Below are 22,369 nucleotides of genomic sequence, written 5' to 3' on the forward strand. Positions count from 1 at the left end.
TTGAAAATACTCCTGCTTCCTTTTATAGTACTCTCTCCTGGGCATCATGAGTTTGGAGGAGGGAGAAAATAAATGCTAGAAGAGCCTCATGATAAGAGATTGAGGGACTCTGTGAAGTTTGATGCTGCGGTTCTGAATCCAGATATAAAAGTATGAGGTTGGGTTGGTGGATAAACAACCATTATATCTTTCTTCTAGTTTCAAACTTTCTGATGTAAGGATCTCCTCTGAGTACTAAAACACTTTATACTTAAATGATATAAACAGCTGCTTCTTCATACTATGGCCATAGCATCAGGCCCCTGAAGTCCATTTTAGATACTCAGAAAGGAGAAGTTAAATGACTCCTTAAAATCTTTACCACACATGCTAGGGGGAAAGAGAGCTCAGGTAGAGAAGGGCACACCAAATAAAGGGTGTTGGGAGGATCCTCCCAGGATGGGAGAGGCAAGCCGAAAGTAGACTATAGACCAAACATGATTGCCACTCAATGCCTCTTTTGCAAACCTCAACACCCAAAAGGAGAGAGAGAACAAAAGGGAATGCCCTGCCACAGAGGCAGGGTGGGATGGGGAGATGGGGGGTAGGAGGGATACTGGGACCCATGGTGGTGGAAAATGGGCACTGGTGTAGAGACAGGTATTTGATCATCGTACAATTGAAATCCAAGCACAGAAATTTGTAAGTCTACAACTGTACCTCATGGTGTTTCACTAATAAAAATTTTAAAAAAATCTTTACCTTATAAATCTCCAAAGTCATTCTGAGAGATTCCCTTTTGGAGAAAGTATAGGGTAACGTAGATAAGATAATTTGCTTTTGTAATACAGTTGTCATTTATTTTCTTTTGCTTTGGGTTTTTGGGGAGCATGCCCAACAATGTTCTAGAGCTATTCCTAGTTTTGTGCTCAAGAGTAGCCTTTAGCAGTACATGGAAGACCATATGGGGGTACCAGTGATCAAACCAGGGTCAGTGCATTCAAGATGCATGTCTTACTCCCCTGTACTATTTCTACAGCCTCACAGTTGCCCCATCTATTACTGGGAAAGTTACTCAGCTAATTTCATCATAGTAACTATTTTTAATGAAGAGGATACCTGCAAATTGTTACTTCTCTTCTCTCCATTGCTACACTGTTCATACCTAACTTTACTCTTCTCAGAATTAGGATAAAATAAATATTAATGTTTTCTGCAATAAACATGGAAAAGGACAAGCACATGGCCATCACGAAATGGCCATTAAGTCCTCTATCTCTTGAATACTGAACCTCTTCGTGGAAGGCAAACAAAAAGTGAAATTTCATAAAGTCACATGTCAGCAATATCTATTTGCCCAATTTCCATCTGATTGTGCATAAAGTTCTTAGGAACCTTAGCAACAAATTGAGTCTTGTTTTGAAATACTTCTAGATACATAAAAGAAGTTAATTTAGTACCCATTAAGTCCTTTCATTTTGTTCTTTTAAACAGATCAGAACATGGAAATCCAAGGAAGGAATGGGCTTTTTGTCTAAAGTTACATAACTCATCAAGGACACTTTACTATGATAAGGGAATAAAAGCAAAGCCAAAAGAAATTCTCAAAAAAACAGGAATCAGAAAAAAACCCTGAAATTGCTTTTGAAAATAACTAAATCAAAATATATTAAATTAGCTAAAATGCTCATGTCATTCTGTCCTTTGTATCTTACAGTATTAATTTCTTTAAACTTCAACAAGTTTAATTTCTGTATGTTCCCCAAAATATTATGAAAATTTTTACAAAATCCCTCCCTGCACTTGATTGGAAACAGGACATTGTAGGCAAAAATGGTATATTTTTAGTGTGGTTTTAAGCAAGTAGCCCCCAAACAAGTAGTCCAGTGCCCAGCACTTGATAATAAGTACTCGGTTAAAGTCAATTAAATCTTGGTGGCTATTAAAGAAATATAGTTGAGTAAGTTAGTTGAATTTCAATGGTAAGATAGGCTGAAGACATAATAAACCTGGGGGTTTAGTGATAGTACAGTGGGTAGAGTGCTTGAGAGTGCTTGCTTTACATGCGGCCAATCAGGGTTGGATTCCCAGGCACACTATGTGGTCCCCAAATCCTACCAGAAGTGATCCCTAAGTGTAGAGCTAGGAGTAAGTCGTAAGCACAGCAAGTGTGACCCACCATCCCCCCAAAAAAATCCTAAAAGGAATTTACTCAAAATCAGTTGAGTCTCAGTGTTCAGTTAAGTTTCAGTGGTTATAGAGGATTGAGCAGAGGCCTTCTAAACAGACTACAATGAAAAAGGCCTGATGAATGTGGATTTATTTGATCCTAAACCCTTGATATAAACAGATTTAATTACTTTCAATGATAGTTCTTACTCTCAAGCTCTTAGAAGGAAGTTTTCATATTGCTTCATGTCTCTTATAGTAGATATGTATCAACAGACAGGTATAAGGAAAAAGCTAGTTGGTACAGAGCCAGAGCAATAGTACAACCAGTAGGATGTTTTCCTTGCATGTGATCAACCCAGGTTTGACTCATGGCTTCCCATATGGTCCCCCAAGTACCACCAGAAGTAATTCTCCTGAGTGCAGAGCTAGGATCACACCCTTGACTATAGCTGGGTGTGATCCAAAAAGAAAAAAAAAGACACAGAGAGAGCTAGAACAAGAAGGTTTTCACAAAATAAACGTGGACAGAATATTTTAATCATAGGCTTCAGATTTCTTATACTAATCATTGTGATGAGCTAAGTACTATACTTAAGAGCATTTTATAAGTTTTTGGAAGCATGGGAAAATGATTGGGAGGGGCAAGGCATGGTTTGTTTTAAATGGAAATTATCTTGGGAATCCAAGGAAAGAGGATATTGATTGTGATTTAACAAAAGCATTTTAAAGAAATTAAGTTGTGTACCATGTCTTTTATATTTGCATAGTTACTACATAGTAAGTTTATTCGTAAGGAAGTGATTCCTCTCTTTATAGACAACTCGCAACATTTGGAGACTTTTCCATCTGAAAGCTTGGAACAGAGGTATTACTATTAGTACCTACTATGTAGAGGTCCAAAGATTTTTTTTAACATCCCCAAATATATAGGACAGTCCCTGACAACAAAGAATGAACTCACCCAAAAGGCCAACATTGTTGGCACTGAGAAACTGCGCTCTAGTCCAACACAGTGTCTGTCACTGACTGAAGAGGAAATAATTAACTATTTTTTGCAGCAAAAAGAATTAACAGATATACTTAATGGGTTCAGTTCACTGTTGTTTTAAAGCAGTATCATTTGCTACCAAGTATTTAAGTGCATTGGTTGATTTTAGAAAGATCTTCTAAAAGAAAAGAATAGATCCATTGTATAAAAATGATGATTTCTCACACTTGAAACACTCAAGGGGCACAGTTCCATTTCTAATTTTCCCCACATCTACTCTTCTACTGTCATCAGGAATAGTACTAAATAGAAGAGAAGACAAATATCAGACTGTGTGATAAATCTAATCTTCTTCCCACCTATTACATAACTCTTAATCTTGCCTCTTCAAAGCTATTTCTCTGTGCCAGAAAACATGGAGAAAAGAATGAAAGAATATATCAAAAGGTTTTATTCACAAGCTATAAGAACAGAAATGTCCTTTGTTAGCTGCCACATGATACTACTGAGATCCCAACATATGTTTGAAGATACAAGATACAGATTTGACAAATATTTCATTGAGACACTATCAAGGAGAATATTAGTAGTTTGAACAAAAAAGTGAAATGATAGATGTAGCTTCATAATAACACTATTTTTAACAATGATGACTTTCTTAACATAAAAGGACATTCCATAATAGGGCTCCACAGGCAAAAGGTTCTGGTCTTAGATTTGAAAAAAAGGGGTAATCAAAGCTAGTCTCAACTAGTCTTAATTGTACCAAATTCAAGTTTTTAAGGCTTCTTTCAAAAATATTTTTCCCAAAACACTCCTAGGTACACGACCCTATGAAAAGTAAACTGGAGCCAGAGTAATAATAAAGCAGGTAGGGTGCTTTCCTTGCCTTGCATGCAGCTGACCCAGGTTAAACCCCTGCATTCCAAATGGTTGCTCAAGTCCTGCTAGGAGTGATCCCTAAGCACAGGATCAGAAGTAAGTCATGAGCACTGCTGTGACCCGAAAATAAAAAAAACTAAGAAATAAAGCAAACAAGAGAAAGAAAGACAAAAGAAAAACAAAAGTTAACTAAATTTTGTATTTTCTCATTCTGAAAACACAAACCCTTTTCATCACTTGAGCCAACTATATGAGTTATTTAGCCATATTAAAGGAAAGATCCTGTAGAGAAAACTTTATCCAATTTGGTTTGGTAGGTAAACATTTTCTCAGGACCCAAATTCACAAATCCAAGATGAAAAACTCAGTTCGATTACACAGACTTTATATCATCTTGCCAACTCAACAGTTCTTCTCTGCAAAACTGTGTATTTGGTCTTTATAAACACCAGCTCATTGATTCAGCAAGAAACCTTCACTGCTGGACAAGGAATCAATTTTCATAGTCTACCCAGAGCTTGCATGTTTGTAAAGCTGGCAGAAAATCTGCTTTATTAGAAACTCATGTAATGTCATCCTTGGGTGCAGCATATTAATATGACTCCACAGTATGTCACTTTTAAAATACTGAGCTCGTGAGGCAATTTACTTTTTAATTTGAATTCAGAGTGGTCTAATTTTTAGGCTATTAAAAATAATGAATAAGTTTAACTACATTAAAAAGGACAAACAACAAAAGAATAAATCAGTCTTGGCAACGTTTATATGCATTCTGAAGAAAAATAAATGAGAGTTTCACAAAGACTTACTCTTCCTTTAGCAGTTAGGCAGCATGCAATTCATCACCACTCCATCTATTTAGGGTCCTTGGAACTAAACTCATTTGAATGATGCATGCCACTTACCTACAAGGGTGTAAAACATACAGGAAAGACATGGCAGCTACACTGAAATGAACTGGGTTAAAAAGCCTAAATGTTAAAGGGGCTGTATGAGAAGTTTGTATTAAATGAGCACACCCTAACTGCATCCGGATTTAGTAATTCATCTCTACCTCCTGAAGTTCAGGCCTCCCCTAGCTTCCTTAGCATGTCTCCTGGTTTTTTCTCCTACGTGGGTAAAGAGCTGCTGCTCCCATAAAGAAACTACAAATATAAATGTGTCTCAGGGCTTGCTTCACCACCTATTTTACCTCTTTAGGGATCTTCAGTTTTTGAGCTTTTCCATTTATCAATTGGCAATGTGGAATATAATAGTATTGATATTTATACTTTAGACATAATATTAAGTAACCGCTCACAGGTTGCTGAATCTTAAATGTCTGCTACCATCTGAGAATTCATCCTGAGCAATTCGGAGTCAGGGCTGTATAACATCTGACAGAAATGTTGCTCAAGTGTTAAAGGAACCATGAATAAATGAAATATAAAATGTGTTCATGGACTATCAGTAAGAGGCAAGTGGAGGAGAGTTGAGCTGTCCTAGATAAGTTCATAATAGAGCTTAGAACTATTTGGGATCAGGAGCTCACCAGAAAGTTATCAGTGAGCTCTGGCCAGATCTGTAATGCTCAGGCCAGATCAACTGAATATATAAACTACCAATAGCAGACCTAGCTAATATATTCTGAGAAAGAATATATTTTTCCATGCTCTAGGCATTAGAGTGTGTTAAAATATAATACCTAACTGATAGACTAGCTATAAGTCAGTCTTTCCTGCCTGTTTTCCTTTCTTGAATGCAGAGGCAGTAAACTCTCATCAATGCTGTGTCTAATAACCAGCATAATGTTGGTTCCTACAGAAATAAATATTTATTGACAAATACATCAATGTTGTTAAAGATTTATCAGAGGCACTATTAATAACTTGCTGCTTAGAATGACTGCAAATAGTTGGCTGAACACAAATTATGAAAATTTGTTAGTTAAGCAAGGTAATTATAATGATAAACTTTTATTGATATTTATTGTTGACTGACACTGTGCTGTGACTGTAGGATTAGCTTAATAAAGGCCACTTCAGTAAGAATGAAATAAAAATGTACATGTTTAAATGAAGTCCTGATTGGGAAGGGAAATATGTCTTCTTTAGACACCAGTAAATTCTCCCAATAAAAGAGCTCTCTAGATTTCTGAACTAGTCTGGATTGCTTTAGGAATTTCTTTCTCCTTCAGCAAATATTCTGAGTATATTTTACCAATTATCCACTAAGTGAACAGCTAACCATGCATGCTGATTAGAAATTTACTGAATCGGTTGAACGTTCTAACATGAACCAAAAATGCTACCTTACCAAAGAAAAATCAAGTGATTACAGAGGTAAAAAATGGCTGAAGACAGAACAAAAGAGAAGTGACTGGCTGGCAGCCTCTTTAACCCCTTTTCTTTGAAATGCCCTTTGATCCTTTCTTGTTGCATGAGAAAAAAAGTAGATTTTGTTCTTAGCCTGAGGCAGCCTGCTAGATAAATTTCCTCCCTGCCTGATTGGCTTGCTTGAGCCCACATTATCCCAAAGAGAGCTGTCATTAGTCTGAGGCTTGCTGGGCCGGATATACCCTAGAAAGGGTTCCAGTGGAGAAACCATGTGAGGTCTACTACATCCCTTTTTGGAAGTTTGGAAGTATTTTTCCTTAATAAACTAATGGTGTGTGTGTGTGAGTGTGTGTGTTTGTGTGTGTGTGTGCGCACACACACTTGTGTGCCTGCACACTCCATTTACACCATTGTATGACTGACTAATGACCATGAGAGATATGCTCATGGATCTTGGTGTTTTGTGTTTTGGGAAGGGGGGGCAGTCAACAGTGCTTCTCTGGGGGCAATGGCTGATCTCTGGTAGAGATGATCTGAAATAGTTCCTGCCCCAACTGAGATTCTTAATCAAGGATCTACTTTGTGAGAGGTCACTTGTGTTGACACTAGAAGACAGAGATGAAAGGACCAACTTACCATAAGACAGGGATGAAAGAGCAAATGACCTCAAACTGAAAATATTTAACCTTATAATCTCTTTGTATTTGGAGACAGATTCTTATTGAAACAGGACTGCCCTTACTTAGGGTAGAGGGTCGCTACACTCCAAGCAAGGCACAAAAATGAAGAACAAAAATGAAACCTCTGTGCTTTTCAAAAAGTGTTCAAAGTTTGATAACCATCAAAGACACTTTTCCGATCATTATATAACTGAAACTCAAGCACAAAAATTTGTAAATCTACAACTGTACCTAATGGTGTTTCACTAATAAAAAATTTTAAAAAAAGACACTTTTCAATCTGTGTGGATCCCAGCTGTAAAACACTCTAGAAATTTTGCACTCTGCTTTTCTTAGGAGACAGTTGGTAAGAGAATACGTTTCGGTTCTAAGGCCTAGTAGTTCCATAATGGAAATTATTTTGAAAATGTTACTCCATTGTGGGGGCATCACCTGAAGGTAGTAAATATTCATTTAATAGAACAAAGGAGAAAAACATGTGCCAAAACTCATGGATGATGCTCTATTTGAACCCTTGCCTCTTGTTTATAACCAGCATTCAATCTAAGATTTGTGAAACAGAAAGGAATTTCTCTATAGAGTATGGGTAAGTCAACTTTGATGAGAGGTTAAAGATAGTTTTATAACTTTCTTATAAACAGAAGATCTCACTAGCAGTGGGCAAAATACAGAATCAGGTGAGAAAATAGTGGGTTCTTAGCAATATACTCTTTTCGCATATCTTACACCTGAAAGGGGAATTCAAGGGTCAAAATATAGAATAAGCTGATGCAGAACTATGTGTTATATGAGACCAAGCTTGTGAACTAAGTAGACTTGGCTTCATATCACAATTACGACATGTATAACTTTCAGGAAATTATTTCATATTTGTACACTACAGTTTATCATGTCCTTTAATATACAAGCTGGGATGATCAGCATAATAAACCTGAAATTCTTGGCACATGAAAGATGCTAAAAGTATATAAGTAAGCCTATAACAAAAGTGTAGTATTAAAAGTCCTACAAAGAACACATTGTCCAAATCCTGATGCCCTCTATCCTCATGTTTCCGGAAGGAAACGAACAATATCATGTAATCTTACTCCTTATGAAAGTCACATCAAACAATATCATGGCAGGGATCCAACTCAGTTTGGCAGGACTTTCTTTTCATGTGCCTGAAGTCATTTTTCACTGTGTGATAAAGATTTTGACATTCAGGAACTTGGGTTCTCAGATATTTTGTGAGATGAAGTTTTGAGGTGGAAGGTCATTTGAAATGAAGCAATTAATAACTGACCTACAACTGTATAAATGTCACCTGAACATGGAATAAATTTCAATTCTTACACTAAAGATTGTAATCATTTTGATCAAGTCAAATTTTATGAGAATTTGCCCTGTGAACATTTCAAAGTTAAATTTGTCAGGGTGTCTTCTCTGCAGAGCAAATTCTTTTGAAATCTATTGTTTTTATGACAGAAAGCAAGCATGGGAATACCCGCCTCTATTTTAGTGTATGAAGCAATGTGTCACAAAGATGATCTTGAAGTAACTAAAGAACACATTAGGAGCTCCTTCTAGGCACAGTCTCATTAACAGATATATTCTCCCTTAACTAGGAGACTATAGGCCTTATATTGAGACAAGCTGCACATTCAGACAAGTTCCTGTCTGTCAAGTGACCCTGGACAAGTATTTTTCCACCAAGTCTTGGTTTCCTCATCCATGAGATGAAGAAAAATAAAATATCCACTTACCTCTCAGGATGTTATATGAATGAAGATGATGTTAGGTCAAGATCTTGACATATAGAAAATTCTGGATAATTGTAAGTTATTCTTTTCATTAATTTACCTTAGGCTAGAGAAGGGAATTCCAACAAGAGAAGAGAGAGAATTTATTACTAATATCCAGACCACTGGGTAATACGTAATCTTATGGAATTAGGGAATCATTTGGAGCAAGTCTTAGTAACATTCCAGTCAGTGGGTGGAAATTTCATTGAGCAGAGATATTAAGCAACAAAGGCAGATTGTTAACAATCATAAATTATATTTCCTTTTTTTAATCTGTTCAGGTAAACAGTCTGGTTTACATAAAGGAGATTAAGCAAGTAATCTGGGAACAGTTCTGTTACTCTTATGTAGAATTTAACTACTACCTAATAATTCCATTCTTTCTGTCTCCCAGTCCGTCATCATCTCCTTGATGGTAAGCGGCATTTTATTCACTTTTTTAAAATGCTGTGCTTCACCTATCTGGAGCTAACAGGTTTAGCAAGTACTTTCTGTGGCTCTTTGGTTTATGACAACTCCTTGTCAGAGAAAAACTGAGAATAAAGTGTGGGTAACATTTTATTCCATTAAACTTAAGTTGTCTTTTCTACAGTAAAATTCCTTTAAGGCAAAAATGTAAAAGGAAAGAGAGGGAAGACTATGCATACGGAGGAGACATGGGGTGGAAAAGGTGGGGGCTGAGAGGAGGAGGACAGGTTTAAACCAAGTCCTGCCATTTATAGTGGAAGTAATTTAACCTTCCTATATCTTACTGGGCTCATCTATAATATGTTGGCTACAACCTCTTTCTTACATAGTTTTCATGATTATGACTCAAAGGTAACTTTTCACAGTGGTATTACTGTAGGAAAGCATAGCCCAGTGGAACTGTGTTCATGTTCCTATTCTCCTTGTAGAGCTGGTCTTTCAGCCAATGTACGCTGTTACTTCCAAAGCTGGGCATGTTTGAAAGTTGACCTTAAGCATTTCTGAGAATATATATCTTAAAATAGCTTGAGTTCTTAAGTAGAAATATGCAAACACATGAGTGGAAGTGATCATGTGACTCTGATGTGTTGGAGTGAGTGTGGATATTGGCTGTGAGGCAAGATAAGGGTAAGTGTTAATGAAATGCAAGGTGTTACATTTCTTGTTCCATACTTTCCTGTGGGCACCTTTCATGCTGCCTCTTCTTTAGCATACTATGAAATGCTGTGGATTACAAGAAAATACCCAAATCAATTACTGATATAGAAAGCAACTCAGTGTTTGAAAACACAGAGAGCAGCTAAAATCTCCCAGTAGCATCACTTTTATTTATTTTTAAAATTTTTTAAAGTTTTTTTTGCTTTTGGGGTCACACCCAGCGATGCACAGGGGTTACTCCTGGGTCTGCACTCAGGAATCACCCCTGGCAGTGCTCAGGGGACCATATGGGATGCTGGGAATCGAACCCGGGTCAGCCGCATGCAAGGTAAACGTCTTATCTGCTGTGCTATTGCTCCAGCCCCTAGCATCACTTTTACTAATCTGCTTCTGCAGTACTGTTGACTCAGAAGATATCAAGTTCATAAGAACCTTGAGTCAACTTTGGCTACCCCACTCTAGACCAGTAGCGATCAAATAAATAAGTAGCAGTGCTCTTTTGGCATATTGATAGACTTCTCCATATTCTACTTTAAGTATACTCATACAGGGTTCTGAGTGTGGTAAATTATCTCCTCATAAAAAAACAAAACAAAACTTAAGGTCAAGATAGTACCCTGGACAAAACAAGTTTAATTTAGATAACAAAAGGTTCAAATGTTCTCCCAAGAAGGAAATGTTTTTGTTAGGATAGGAGATTGCCCTGGCTTCATTACTATACAATAAATATTATTGTTGATTGTTGAGCATACTATGGCCATAGCTATGTAATTATTCCAGCCATTATTCTTAGTGTCCATGCTAACTTATCTTCAAGTACCTGTTAACTTAAACAATGGCTCACATACTGAGGGCCAGGGTAGGGAAGCAGATATTATACTCATGAAATGGCCAACCTGCCCCCTAGTTTGGGTTGGTCTAAGCTAGCTTACAGCCTAGACAAGTCATAGTGTCTCTCTGTTTCATTCTTTGAAACTAACCCTGCTGGAAGAAGGTAAAAGATGCCAATCCAAACTTTATTCTGTTATATTACCACACCTAAGAAATGGATCCTCTCATATTTGCAGGCTGAATCATAGTATGAAAGCAGAACGAATATTATAACAATTACTTGTAAGAAAGATGGCTGGTCACAAGGTGGCAGATTACCACACTCCTCTTGAGGAATCAGATAATTTTTCAAAAAGCACAGAACAGAAAAGAGGCAAGGGGTATGTGTGTACATGTCCATGTCTTTCAGTAAAGCTGGATACCTTACATGGTGACAAGTTCTATAAAAGTGCTACTTGTCCAGCAGTGCCCTCTAATCACAGGTCAGCCCCTAAAGAGGCACATGCAATCAGCTTGATAACAATTCGGAATTGACAGCTGACATCACACAAAAGGCCCTTTGCAAAGGTGATTATTTTGTAAGGCAGTGATTCCAACCCTGTTAGCACACTAAAATCACATGGGGGAACTTTTTGAAGTCTACTCTCACCAAGTCTCCACTCTAAACAAATTTTCATGGTAATTATGTTCACGGCTTTTACCTGAGCTTGGGATCAGGAATCAGATTTTTTCAAAACTCTCCAAAGGAGTCAAATTTGCAGCCATGGTTAAAACTCATCTAAAGCTTAATCTGAATCAGTGTCACTCAAAGTATGACCTACAGGTCTATGAACTATGTCCTGAAGCACATCTTTTTACAACGTAGTTGTAGTTTAGCTGACAAAATTTTTGTTTGGGGGCCACACTTGGCTGTGATCAGGGTTTACTCCTTCACTGAGGGATCACTCTTGGAGGGCTTTGGGGAACATAAAGTGTGCTATGGATCAAGCCAGGGTCGGCCGCATTCAAGGAAAATGTCCTAGCTGCTATACTATCTCCTGCCCTGAATATATATATTTTTATAGTACGACAGAAATACTTTCTTGATGAAGGAAGCAGTGGATTGACGTGCAGTCTATCAGAAGCTCCTTACCTCATCACAGACTTAACAACAAATAATTTCAGTCACAGTACCAATCCATAGACTACACACTGAGTAGCACTTCTATAAAGAGAGGAGGTGGGGTCAGAGACAATAGGGATAGGATTCATTTTTAAAAGTATGTTTGTTACTTTAAAGGTAATACAATACTCAGTTGAGCCTGCATGGCTTTCACAATACACAAACAGGGTTCCACTGCTGGAAGTTCTGACTTACCACTAAATTTCTCAAAGACATTATTCCTCACAATCTTTAATAAAGTCTTGCGACAATCTGAGAGTGGCGTGGGATATAAAAAGTAGATCTTTGATCACACAATCTGTGTTTTCAAACACAAACATGTGTTATATGAACAGTCTCTTACAAAACATAATTTGTAAAATATTGAGCTAAAATGCACATATTAGATTTAACTAAGAGTTTACCATACAGTAAACACTATCCGCTACATCTGACTTAATATATTGTTTGCTGCCAAAAAGTAGGAAAATGGGAATAAAGAAAGACCATGATTTAGAACCATTGTTAGGTTTTTGATGTTATTAGAATATAACAAGTTGTCATCTAATAAATAGTTGACAGGAAACCAATAAAAATCCATCTAAGCAGTTTTGAGAAAAAGGTTAAGCATTTATTCATTGCTAATCACAAATGCATTTGGGTTTAAACTTTATTTCAGTTTGGACATAAATTTGTCGTTTTGTTGTGTTTGGCTTTAATTTTAATTCAGTTGGCATAATATTTGTATCTTACATTTGAATCTGTAATTTAGCTTTAGTGATCAAAGTCTCCAGTGACATTTTGTCAACCTTCAGGCCATAAATCAAAGGTACAGTAACGCTCAGTAAACTGTCATAGGTAGCTTGAAATTAAAGAATTAGAAGGAATCTTTTATCTTTTCTGGGTCATTTGAACATAGGGTCTCATGGTTTGCCAATAAGAGAGGAAGAGACCTTTAGTTATTATCCTCAAAGAATTAGGCTGTCTTTCCTAAAATTCGAGATGTCATTGTGTGTGTCAGGAATGAGACTGCTCCTTAACACCAGTTTAGTCACAAAGGCATTTAATAAGTATTTTAGCATTAAAGATCTATTATTTCTAACAATGATATATTTTCCTCATAATGTAAATTAGTACTAAAAAGAGGAAGACAAAACACAAGGACATCAAGGTTTAAGAACAAGTAGTGATGAAAATAAAAATAGATCGCCCTCAGCATGTCCCTTAGTATTCTTCATTTTCCCTCTCCCACTTTTGGACAGGACTGACATTTTTGACATAATCTCTATCTGGAATAAAAAAAATGGGGGTAAGAGACATCATATTAATTTTAAGTATGTTCCAGTAAAATTTGGGCTTATAGTTTTGCTTTCTTTGGGCTGGTGAAAGCTGCCGTAGTTCATGACAAGTCAGAATGGAGCACAGATTTTCTTCTTTTCCGACCAATATCTCTATGGTTGAACGGCTTTATGAACAAAAAGGTTATGCATGCCTTGAGGGCTGTGAAATATGTGTGTGCCTGTGAAAGAGAGAGTATTTAAATCACATGAAAACAAGGATGTAGGAAAGAGGTTTGATTAGAAGAGAGGGACAAATCTCTGAGTTCTGTAATATTTTCTTAAATTGTATTAACTCTTTCAAATTTACTATTTTACACATGATTTTTCAACCCTAAAAGTAAATTCTGGAAACCCATTACATATATTTAGTTTGTAGATTTTCAAAAGTATCTACTTGTCAGAATGATTCTTTTGAACACTTTGTAACCATCAGTAAAATTTGAAATGACTGATATTTAGGAAGCAACCACCATGCTGATAGCAGGTTGGCTTTCAGAAGTTATTCTAAATCAGTAATTCTATTTGGCACACAAGACAAAGAAAAAAAGGAACTAAGATTATAGCTATAAAGATTGTACATTTTCTTGCCAAAAGGCTCCAGGAAGAGTAAGAAACAGATTTGGTAATGATCTTGACTCTCCATGTGACTTTCTTTTAACAAAGCATATTGGTCCTGAGCCAAAAGTAGAAACTCAGATACTAGTATGTATGTGCTTCTTCGGTCAAATTCCAGTTCTCACATCAGACTATATAATACATGGTTTTTATAGAAATAATAACACCACTGAATACAGCAAGTATTTAAAATAGATTATTGAAATTATTTTGGAACTGGCTGCTTAGAAATGGAACCTATTTTTGGTAAAGTGTAATTTGGTCTTAGTGCATCTCAAGACAGATATTTCAATCCTTTTATGTACTGTTTTATGTGGTCTCTGAGGGTCATAGAAACAGTACGAAATTGTATTTATAAGATAGATGACTATGACCAAATGAAAACAAGCATTTTTAGCAAATTTCAGGTCTTCATAAACTATTGAAAAAGACCCTGACTGTTTACAAAGGCTGGAGCAATAGCATAGCGGGTAGGACGTTTGCCTTGCACGCAGCCAACATGGCCAACCCGAGTTCGGTTCCTCCGCCCCTCTCAGAGAGCCTGGCAAGCTACTAAGAGTATCTCGCTCGCATGGCAGAGCCTGGCAAGCTACCCGTGGCGTATATGATATGCCAAACACAGTAACAAAAAGTCTCACGAAGGAGATGTTACTGGGCCTGCTCGAGCAAATCGATGAACAACGGGAGAACCGTGACCATTTACAAAGCATCACTAATCAAGAGGGAAAAAAGGAAGTTTTCTCCAATTTTACAAAAATAGTTGTTTAGTTTTACCAATTCGCTAAGAATAATTGTGGCCTTGTCATAATACATGTTAACTTACTTAACCTAATTTAATAATTTGTAAAGTACATACAAACCAAGCTACTCAAAATATAAAGACAGTTTCATATATCATTTGAAACACAGCCTCATTAGAAGATGCCGCTGTTGAGTTTGGCCATAACCAGACAAAACAAGGGATGGTCCAATTATCCTGTCTATTGCCTTCATTTGTGGTAGAATTGGTGGCCCTTAGTACTGAAGTTCAATGAGGTTCTCATGTGTTGGCACAGAGACCACAAGAGGAACTATTTTCAATTTGTTTTGCATGACAAAATATATGAGAGTTGTGGCCGTAATTTAGAACTTAGATTCTTTCCATTTTAATAAAGACAGAATTTTATTCTTTCTGACTATAATAAGATATTACAGGATCTGGGCTGGATAAATTGTTCATCTACAAGGAAAATTTTGTGTACATGAGATCTGAGTTTAACCCTGATACCATAAAAATAAATAAACAGATAAAATATTAGAGCAACTACGAGGAACTAAAGATTGCACCTTACACTATTTAAAAAACAGTCTTGTGAAAATCTTGCAGTTGCTATAATAACCATTGAACATTCCACCTCATGTAAATGATGAACTTCGTTATTCTATATAAAGTAATAATGTTAATTTATTAGCATTGTATCTATCCTTATTCACAGCATGTTTTCTTCATCCCCAGTTCTTCTGGAGTCTTTTCATTTGTAGAGAGATCAAGATTTTTTTTTTTACTTTTAAGGTCTGGGTTTACCATTAGCTTCCAGGATATTCTTTGAAGGGGGCATAGTGGAATTATAAATAGCATTAAACTGTCATCCTAGGAAACCTCAGCTGTATCTAGTGCTGTTTACAAATAACCCATAAAATTCAAGAGAGAAATATTAGCTTCACTGTTCCAGAGGAACTTACGGGAAAGCCAGACTAAAGGAAATCTTTAATCTGAAAGAAGACAATGTCCATCATCAAAGTATACAAGAAAAAAGATGACAGCCCCATTAAGCTCGATGACAACCACTCAATGTGTAGATGAGATGAGAAATTAAACTATCCAAAATTTGTAGCCAGGAGTGTAACTGCTACCCATTTCTAAAGAATTCTATGTATGAAAACCTTCACAATTCTATGTGTAATACATTGCAGGTGACATTTTGGAAATCAACAGATCTTGTCAAAATTCTATGTTATAAGTTTCAGAGGTGATAAATTATGTGTAAAAAGATCTAAACAGGGTTGTGTATGCTACTTCTATAGAAATAAATGTACACATAAACTAATTTCACCAATTTGTAGGCATAAAATAGTGTAATAAGAAAGAAATTGGGTCTTAAATTAATCAACTGCTTTTGTCAAATATGAGTACTGTTAAAACAATGACAGTTTCTAACAACTGGATTGACTGGATTTAAACCAACTTCTTCTTTAAATGGACTTATTTTTCTTACTCAAACTAAATGTTTTTTATATTTATATTCAAAAACAAGGAAGTATCTGCAATAAATTCAAACAATATGTTTCTGAAATGCAAATACTCTTTTTTATACTTGTAAATAAAGGATACACGTATATAATTTAGATACAAATATAGTAGAAACTACTAAAATAAGTTATGTGTGATAAAATAATTGTTCACTGGTTGAAATTTTGTTTCATTAAACCATGAAATCAAGTCAACATTTTTTCTACTGAGCTACGAAAAGATTTATTTTACTCACTGTAAAGGGTAATCATTTACATATCCAGATGAATAAGTGTTGATATCACCACTCATACCCAAATAGACCAAAATATATAGCTTGCATGCCAAATTTAAGTGTAGAAACTAACACAAGTGCTCTATTCTAATGCTGACATAGAACTAACCATGGAAAATGTATACTTTTCATTTTGTTTTAAAAAATACTTAAAATTCTATTTTAAAATGAAGAAGAAGGGGAGACTGTGAGATGCAAACATTTGTTTTCACAACTTTGGACTACAGAAACGTTGGGATAATTTCCTTATATAGTAAACTTTTAGCAGAATGAGAGCTCAGATCTTTTCTAGGTCAGAAAGACAGTTGTAATGAGGATATCTACAATGTTGCAAAGGGCATCTTGAAATAGGAACGAGGTCATCTTTGGAATTTGTCCCAGGAGAAATTATGCAAAGATGGTAAAGGATAGGTGAATTTTTCACTTCTGATATTACTCATTCATAAACTGCATGAAACAGTATTTGAAATGGGGTGATTAGGGATTGTCTTACAGCAAGTTTATACAGCACACCTCTCAAATGTCCTTTTGGAATTTGAAATGCACACAGATGGCCAAAAGTTAAATTCATTTTCCTTGTGAAGTCAAAAATGTACCCGGTTGACACATGCAAGAAAGAACCAATAAAGTAGTACTCTCTCTGGATACCACCAAATACTGTAAAGATAGATTAGTGTAAGGAATTGCAAGAAACACCGTATTGACCTCGGCTTAAATAACAAATAGAGTTTTCCAAACCTTTTCTTGAGCTGCAAAGAAAAAACAAAACTACGCATTGTTTCCTGGAGGCATGCAGTTTCACTATGGCAAAGTGCAACTGGGCGTGCATTACATGGGAGGTCTGGGCCTGCTTTGGCGAACTAAATGAGCATTCTTGGAGCGCAATGCAGAAGCTGGATGGAGAGGAGGAGAGTTCGAGAATTTGGAGCAATCTTCTCATGAAATCATTTTAGAAGTGCCATTCCTGCTGCTTCAGGAATTCAAGGTGATGGGAACAGATTTGGGCCAGATGTTGGCTACAGGAGCGAGCAACTTTAGCAGCCAAAATGGGGTGGTGTAATGACACCCGATGAAACCGGTTCAGCTTTTAGAAGCAGGAAGACGCCGCACGCTGTGTCAGAAGATGACTGTGTTATACAGTGTCCCATCTGAGACTGCATAACACATTCACCAGCAAGCCAGGGGGCCTCCTAACAATGTCAGGGGCCGAACAACACACAGCACACCAGAGGGCAATGCACAATCCAAAAGAAAGAGAAAGAAAGAAGGAAAGAAAACAAGCAAAACACGCGTCTGTCGTGCACAAACCTTCGGGTTCTGTGTTCTCTTTGTGGTGTACTTGCTTCAGCGGGCAGCAGAAGATTTCGTGACACTTAGCACGAAAGGGGGACTCTTTTTTCTTTAATTCCGCAGATTGGATGGAATCTTGTCGTAACATAATGTATTCCTGTGTGCCAGGGGGGGCGTCATCCAGAACTGCGGTCACCACATAACAAAATGAACTCAAGTTAGAGCTTCAGGAAAGCAGGAAGGTCTTAAATCAAATCTACTCCCAGGAAAGACTAAAGAAACAACATTCTTAAGGAAGTTTTCACAAAGAAACATAAAAAAGCTCTGTGACTTTTTAAGAACTCAATGTAAAATAATGAAGCCCTGGGAATAGCTTACTCAAATATATAGTTAGAACAAATAAATTTAAGTTTTAAATTGACAGAAGAGCGATTACCTATTTTAATACCAATAACCAAACTGTAAATAAACAACAGGTAGACCTCACATATTTTCGCTGAGGTACAATATACATATTTACTTCTGACAATGGCCAATTTAAACAAATTAGCAGTGCGTTAGTTAATGTTTATTTCTTGGTCTGCACTTTGGTGAGAACTTGACTTTTTTGTAGTATATACTAACAATCATGGCACAGCTCTTTCCTTCTTGATTCTCACAGATAACTAGGACTGTTGGAAATATTCTTCAGATATTGAAAAAGTCGTAATTTTTAAAAAAAAATACAGTTCAGAGCCTAATAACCAAAACTGGATCAACATTACCTTGCTGGATTGTGGAAGAACAGCGTCACTAATTTTGACCTTAGAGGTAAACTAAAACCCTTGCAGCTAACATTTTTATTTCTAGATTTGTTCTGCATTTCCTAAGCAAGAGTGTGAATTTATAGTATTTCCTTCCTCCAAAATCAAAATATCTGCTTTTACAGGGCCTACTACAACATTCTTTAATCTGATAACAACCCATCAAAGTGAGTACAAATTTCATCTACATTTGCATAAACAGGAAACTAATTCCATAATGGATTTTTTTTTCTCTTTTACACCCTTCCCAGTGAGGCCATTCCATTTTGCCTGGAGTGAGTCAGTGCCTCTAAAGCTATGATTAATGATGTGCTGACTCATTCGATTCCCCCAAATACATACACTTAACATGCATTTAGGGGGAGTGTAACCACCAGCAAGATTCTTATAGGAAGAATAATACTGTGGTGTTTATAAAATTGAAATAGTTTATGGCTGAAATTGAATGGGAACAGAAGCTTCTTGATTTGGCAAAACATTACGAGCTCTTTGGGATCTTAATAACTTTAAGAACTTATTTTCATGTATAAGATGAAGGGAGCAAAAATCAACATAAATTTTTTGGGGTTATTGCTGTTCTTAGGACCCCCTCCTGGTTCTATGCTCAGGGATCACTTCTGTGGGGCTTAAGACCATGTGAAATCCCGAGGATCAAATTTGGAACAGCTATGCATAAGGTAAGTGTCCTACACACTGTACTATCGCTCCAGTCACCACCATAACTTTTAAGTTATGAGTTTAGAACAAGTTCCTGAAATAGTGCTTGAATATGGAATTGGTATCTCCCTTATAAGTCATTCGATTATGCAAGAAGGTGAAGAATATTTTAGTCAGTTCTCTTTCTATTTTCCACTATTGCTCAGTAGCAATAATCAGAAATATTATATAGACACAGAATCACAGCTTTTTCTGGCAGAGAATTCCCTTCATCTACTGGGAATGTGACTAACTTCTTATATTCTCATTTTCAATGCATATTATCACTGGCAACAACTGTTATTCAAAACATTTACAACCATATCTTGCCACGAGGAGAAAGTTATGGAATGATAATCAAATTCCAGCATCACAGCTGCAGAAAAATTCTTATTTTACTATCCAAAATATTCAAATAATATTCCTCAAACTTGGAACTCCTACAAATATGAAACGAAACATCCAGGATTCTATGGAAGCCAAGAAATCCCATTTTCTTGCACTATATATAAAAACATATTTTAAGATTAAAGAAATTGGAAAAAATAGTAATAACCAAGTTTTTGATAATACATAGGGAGCTATAAATTCAGAATTACAGATAAAAATCAGTAAATTTTTTCCCATTTTCATTTTTCAAAAGCAACAATGCTGTCACAAAAGGGCATTTTTTGGAAATTAATAGCTGACTGAAGCGAATAGCCTTTGGCTGACTCTCCAGCCATCAGCTTTTCCCAGCTGGTCATTAATTCCCAGAAAATGCCTTGCACTGCCATCATTATTGTTTAATTAGATACAACTGGTTATCTGTAACATACAACAAAATTCTAGTGAAAGTGACATGCTGACTGATACAAGAACCAGCCCCAAAATTCATCATAATAGGGAAGCATGAAGGTCACGAAAGTGCAGGATAATTGCTTTCCACAAAATTCTCTCTCCTGTTCTTTCTTCAAATCAAATTTAAAAAGCAAGTTCAAAAGGTGCCAAAATGAGAGCATTTAAAGGGCCATCTGAGTAATAACCACAGGCACAGAACATTTCCTTGGAAATCGTGAACATCTGGGAGTTAATGGCTTGGCTTTAGGTCTAAAACTGTCCCTACTCAATGCTCCAAACATCCATTAATTGAGACAAAACAAGAAAAAATAAATAATAGCTTAGTTTCATGTTGACACAGACAGAGATATAAACATATGTAGTTTGTAAAGGATGTTGCATGTAGGCAATGCTTCAGTTGGGTTTAGAACATTATGAAGAAAAACTAAAAGTTTATATCAAATTTATTCATAGGTCTTCCTTAAGTGGGACTATGGCATGTGTACAAATACAGCAACAAAAATAACAGGAAACTTACTACTGGACTCCTTTCTACTTCTTTATATAGTGATACATGGGCCTGAGCAATTGTATAACAGGTAGGGTGGCTGATGGTTCCTGAGCACCATCAGGAGTGATCCCTGAGCACAGAGCCAGAAGGTAGCCCTGAGAACTACTCAGTATGGGACCAAAATAAAACAAACAAAAAATAGTGATGGGATATTTCTAAAGGAGAGTAACTCTGAGATGGAGCGAGGATTCTTTAAAAGAAATCAGGTCATTGGGGAAAAAAATATCATACTCCTTTTAGGGAGCACACCAGAAGTGCTCAGACGCTATCCCAGATCTGGGCTCAGCAGTCATACCTGGAGGGGGCTTATTTCCCATATATAAAGGATGCACTCCAGCACATCGATTTATCTCTCTGGTTCAAGAATGGAACTATTGTATCCAAGTTTAATCCAATAATTTCTGACATTTTCTCCTTTCTAGTGCACTGTCTTCTTATACATGACCTCTATTCTCTGAAAACCATTCCTCCCCTTATTCACAAGAATTCTTTTCAACATATGTTCAATGACCCCCACTGCTCTTCCCAGTAAGAGTTTAATCTAAAGTTGGAAGTGGACAAAAGACACCAATAGGCAATTGATTTACACAAAATCTCTCCAAGTTCCAGAGGTTCACCTTGACTGCTCAAGTCAGCTAAAGAAAATAAGAATGGTTCTTGATTGGTTTCTGGACTGTAAGACCCCATGCTTTGAGAAAGGCTACTGAGTTCCATGACAATTGCCAAGGAATAGATTTCTGCCAGAAAAGTCTGCCCACTTAGCCATGGACTTTGGCATGAGTCACACAGATCACCTACTTATGATTCCAAAGTCCCGCAAGTGTGGTCGCTAGTTGGAAGAGACAAGTGCACACATGCCAATCCACACATCCACAAACATACAGACACGACGGGTGGCATACTCAGACACAGAGGTGACAAGAATAAGGACTTTACTGGTGGGATGATAGCTATAACACATTCTTTGAAATAGCTCAAATAAAAGGCATTCTAGTCAATAAACATCTGAGTCTGGAATGAGTTTCCAAGCTACAAAACTGGAAAACCAGTCTGGCACTAAACCACCCCTTACTCTCCTCTAGACCCTTCAGCAGTTATCACGTTTGGGGGCAGGGATGAGGGAAGATGGTACAGAAGAAAGTTGAAGTCTAAATATGATGAACAGGCCAAAACTGTTCATGTTCACATAAATGTAGTATTATTATTAAAAAACAGACATAAAGAAAGCACCAATCTAAATAAAAACTCAAGTTTGATAAATTGTATCATTAAAATATTTTTTTTTATTTTGAGAGATTTGCTTGTTTTTTGGGGGGGCACGCTTGGTGGTGCTCAGGGTTTACTTCTGGCTTTATGCTCAGGTATTACCACTTGGGGTCCTCAGTGGGCCATATGATGTGCCAGGGATTGGACTGGGGTTGGCAATGTGCAAGGTATAAGCCTTAACTCCTACACTATATCCCCAGCTCTAAAATGTGATTTCATTAAAGATATTTACAATGAGAGGTTATCATGTTTGATCGTTTATCTACTTTCTGCACACATCTCCCATCCCGACTGGTTCCACAAGCCATAATATTCTTAGTGATCCCTTCTCTATTCCAGTTGCCTTCTCCCCTTTGCTCATGAGGCAGGCTTCCAGCTATGGAGCAATCTTCCTGTTGGGTGTTAAAAAAAGATATGTACGATGACATTCTTTTATTTGTTTAGTAAACCTAGTTATTGTTTTACTTATAACTTTTATCAGTAAATATAACATTGTTTATATCAAACA

The 22,369-nt window shown here is 36.6% G+C and overlaps 1 protein-coding gene across 1 annotated transcript in view; it reads right to left on the reverse strand.

Moving 5' to 3' along the window:
• The window catches only part of FGF13 (fibroblast growth factor 13), a 612,089-nt gene that overhangs the window by 228,979 nt on the left and 360,741 nt on the right, over positions 1–22,369 (reverse strand). Inside the window, exon 3 of the mRNA XM_056130211.1 lies at positions 17,725–17,892. Coding sequence (XP_055986186.1) covers positions 17,725–17,892 — 168 coding nt within the window. The remainder of the gene's footprint in view (positions 1–17,724; positions 17,893–22,369) is intronic.

This window comes from Sorex fumeus, unplaced genomic scaffold, assembly GCF_029834395.1.
Source record: "Sorex fumeus unplaced genomic scaffold, SorFum_2.1 ptg000075l, whole genome shotgun sequence".
Classification (NCBI taxonomy): Eukaryota; Metazoa; Chordata; class Mammalia; order Eulipotyphla; family Soricidae; genus Sorex; species Sorex fumeus.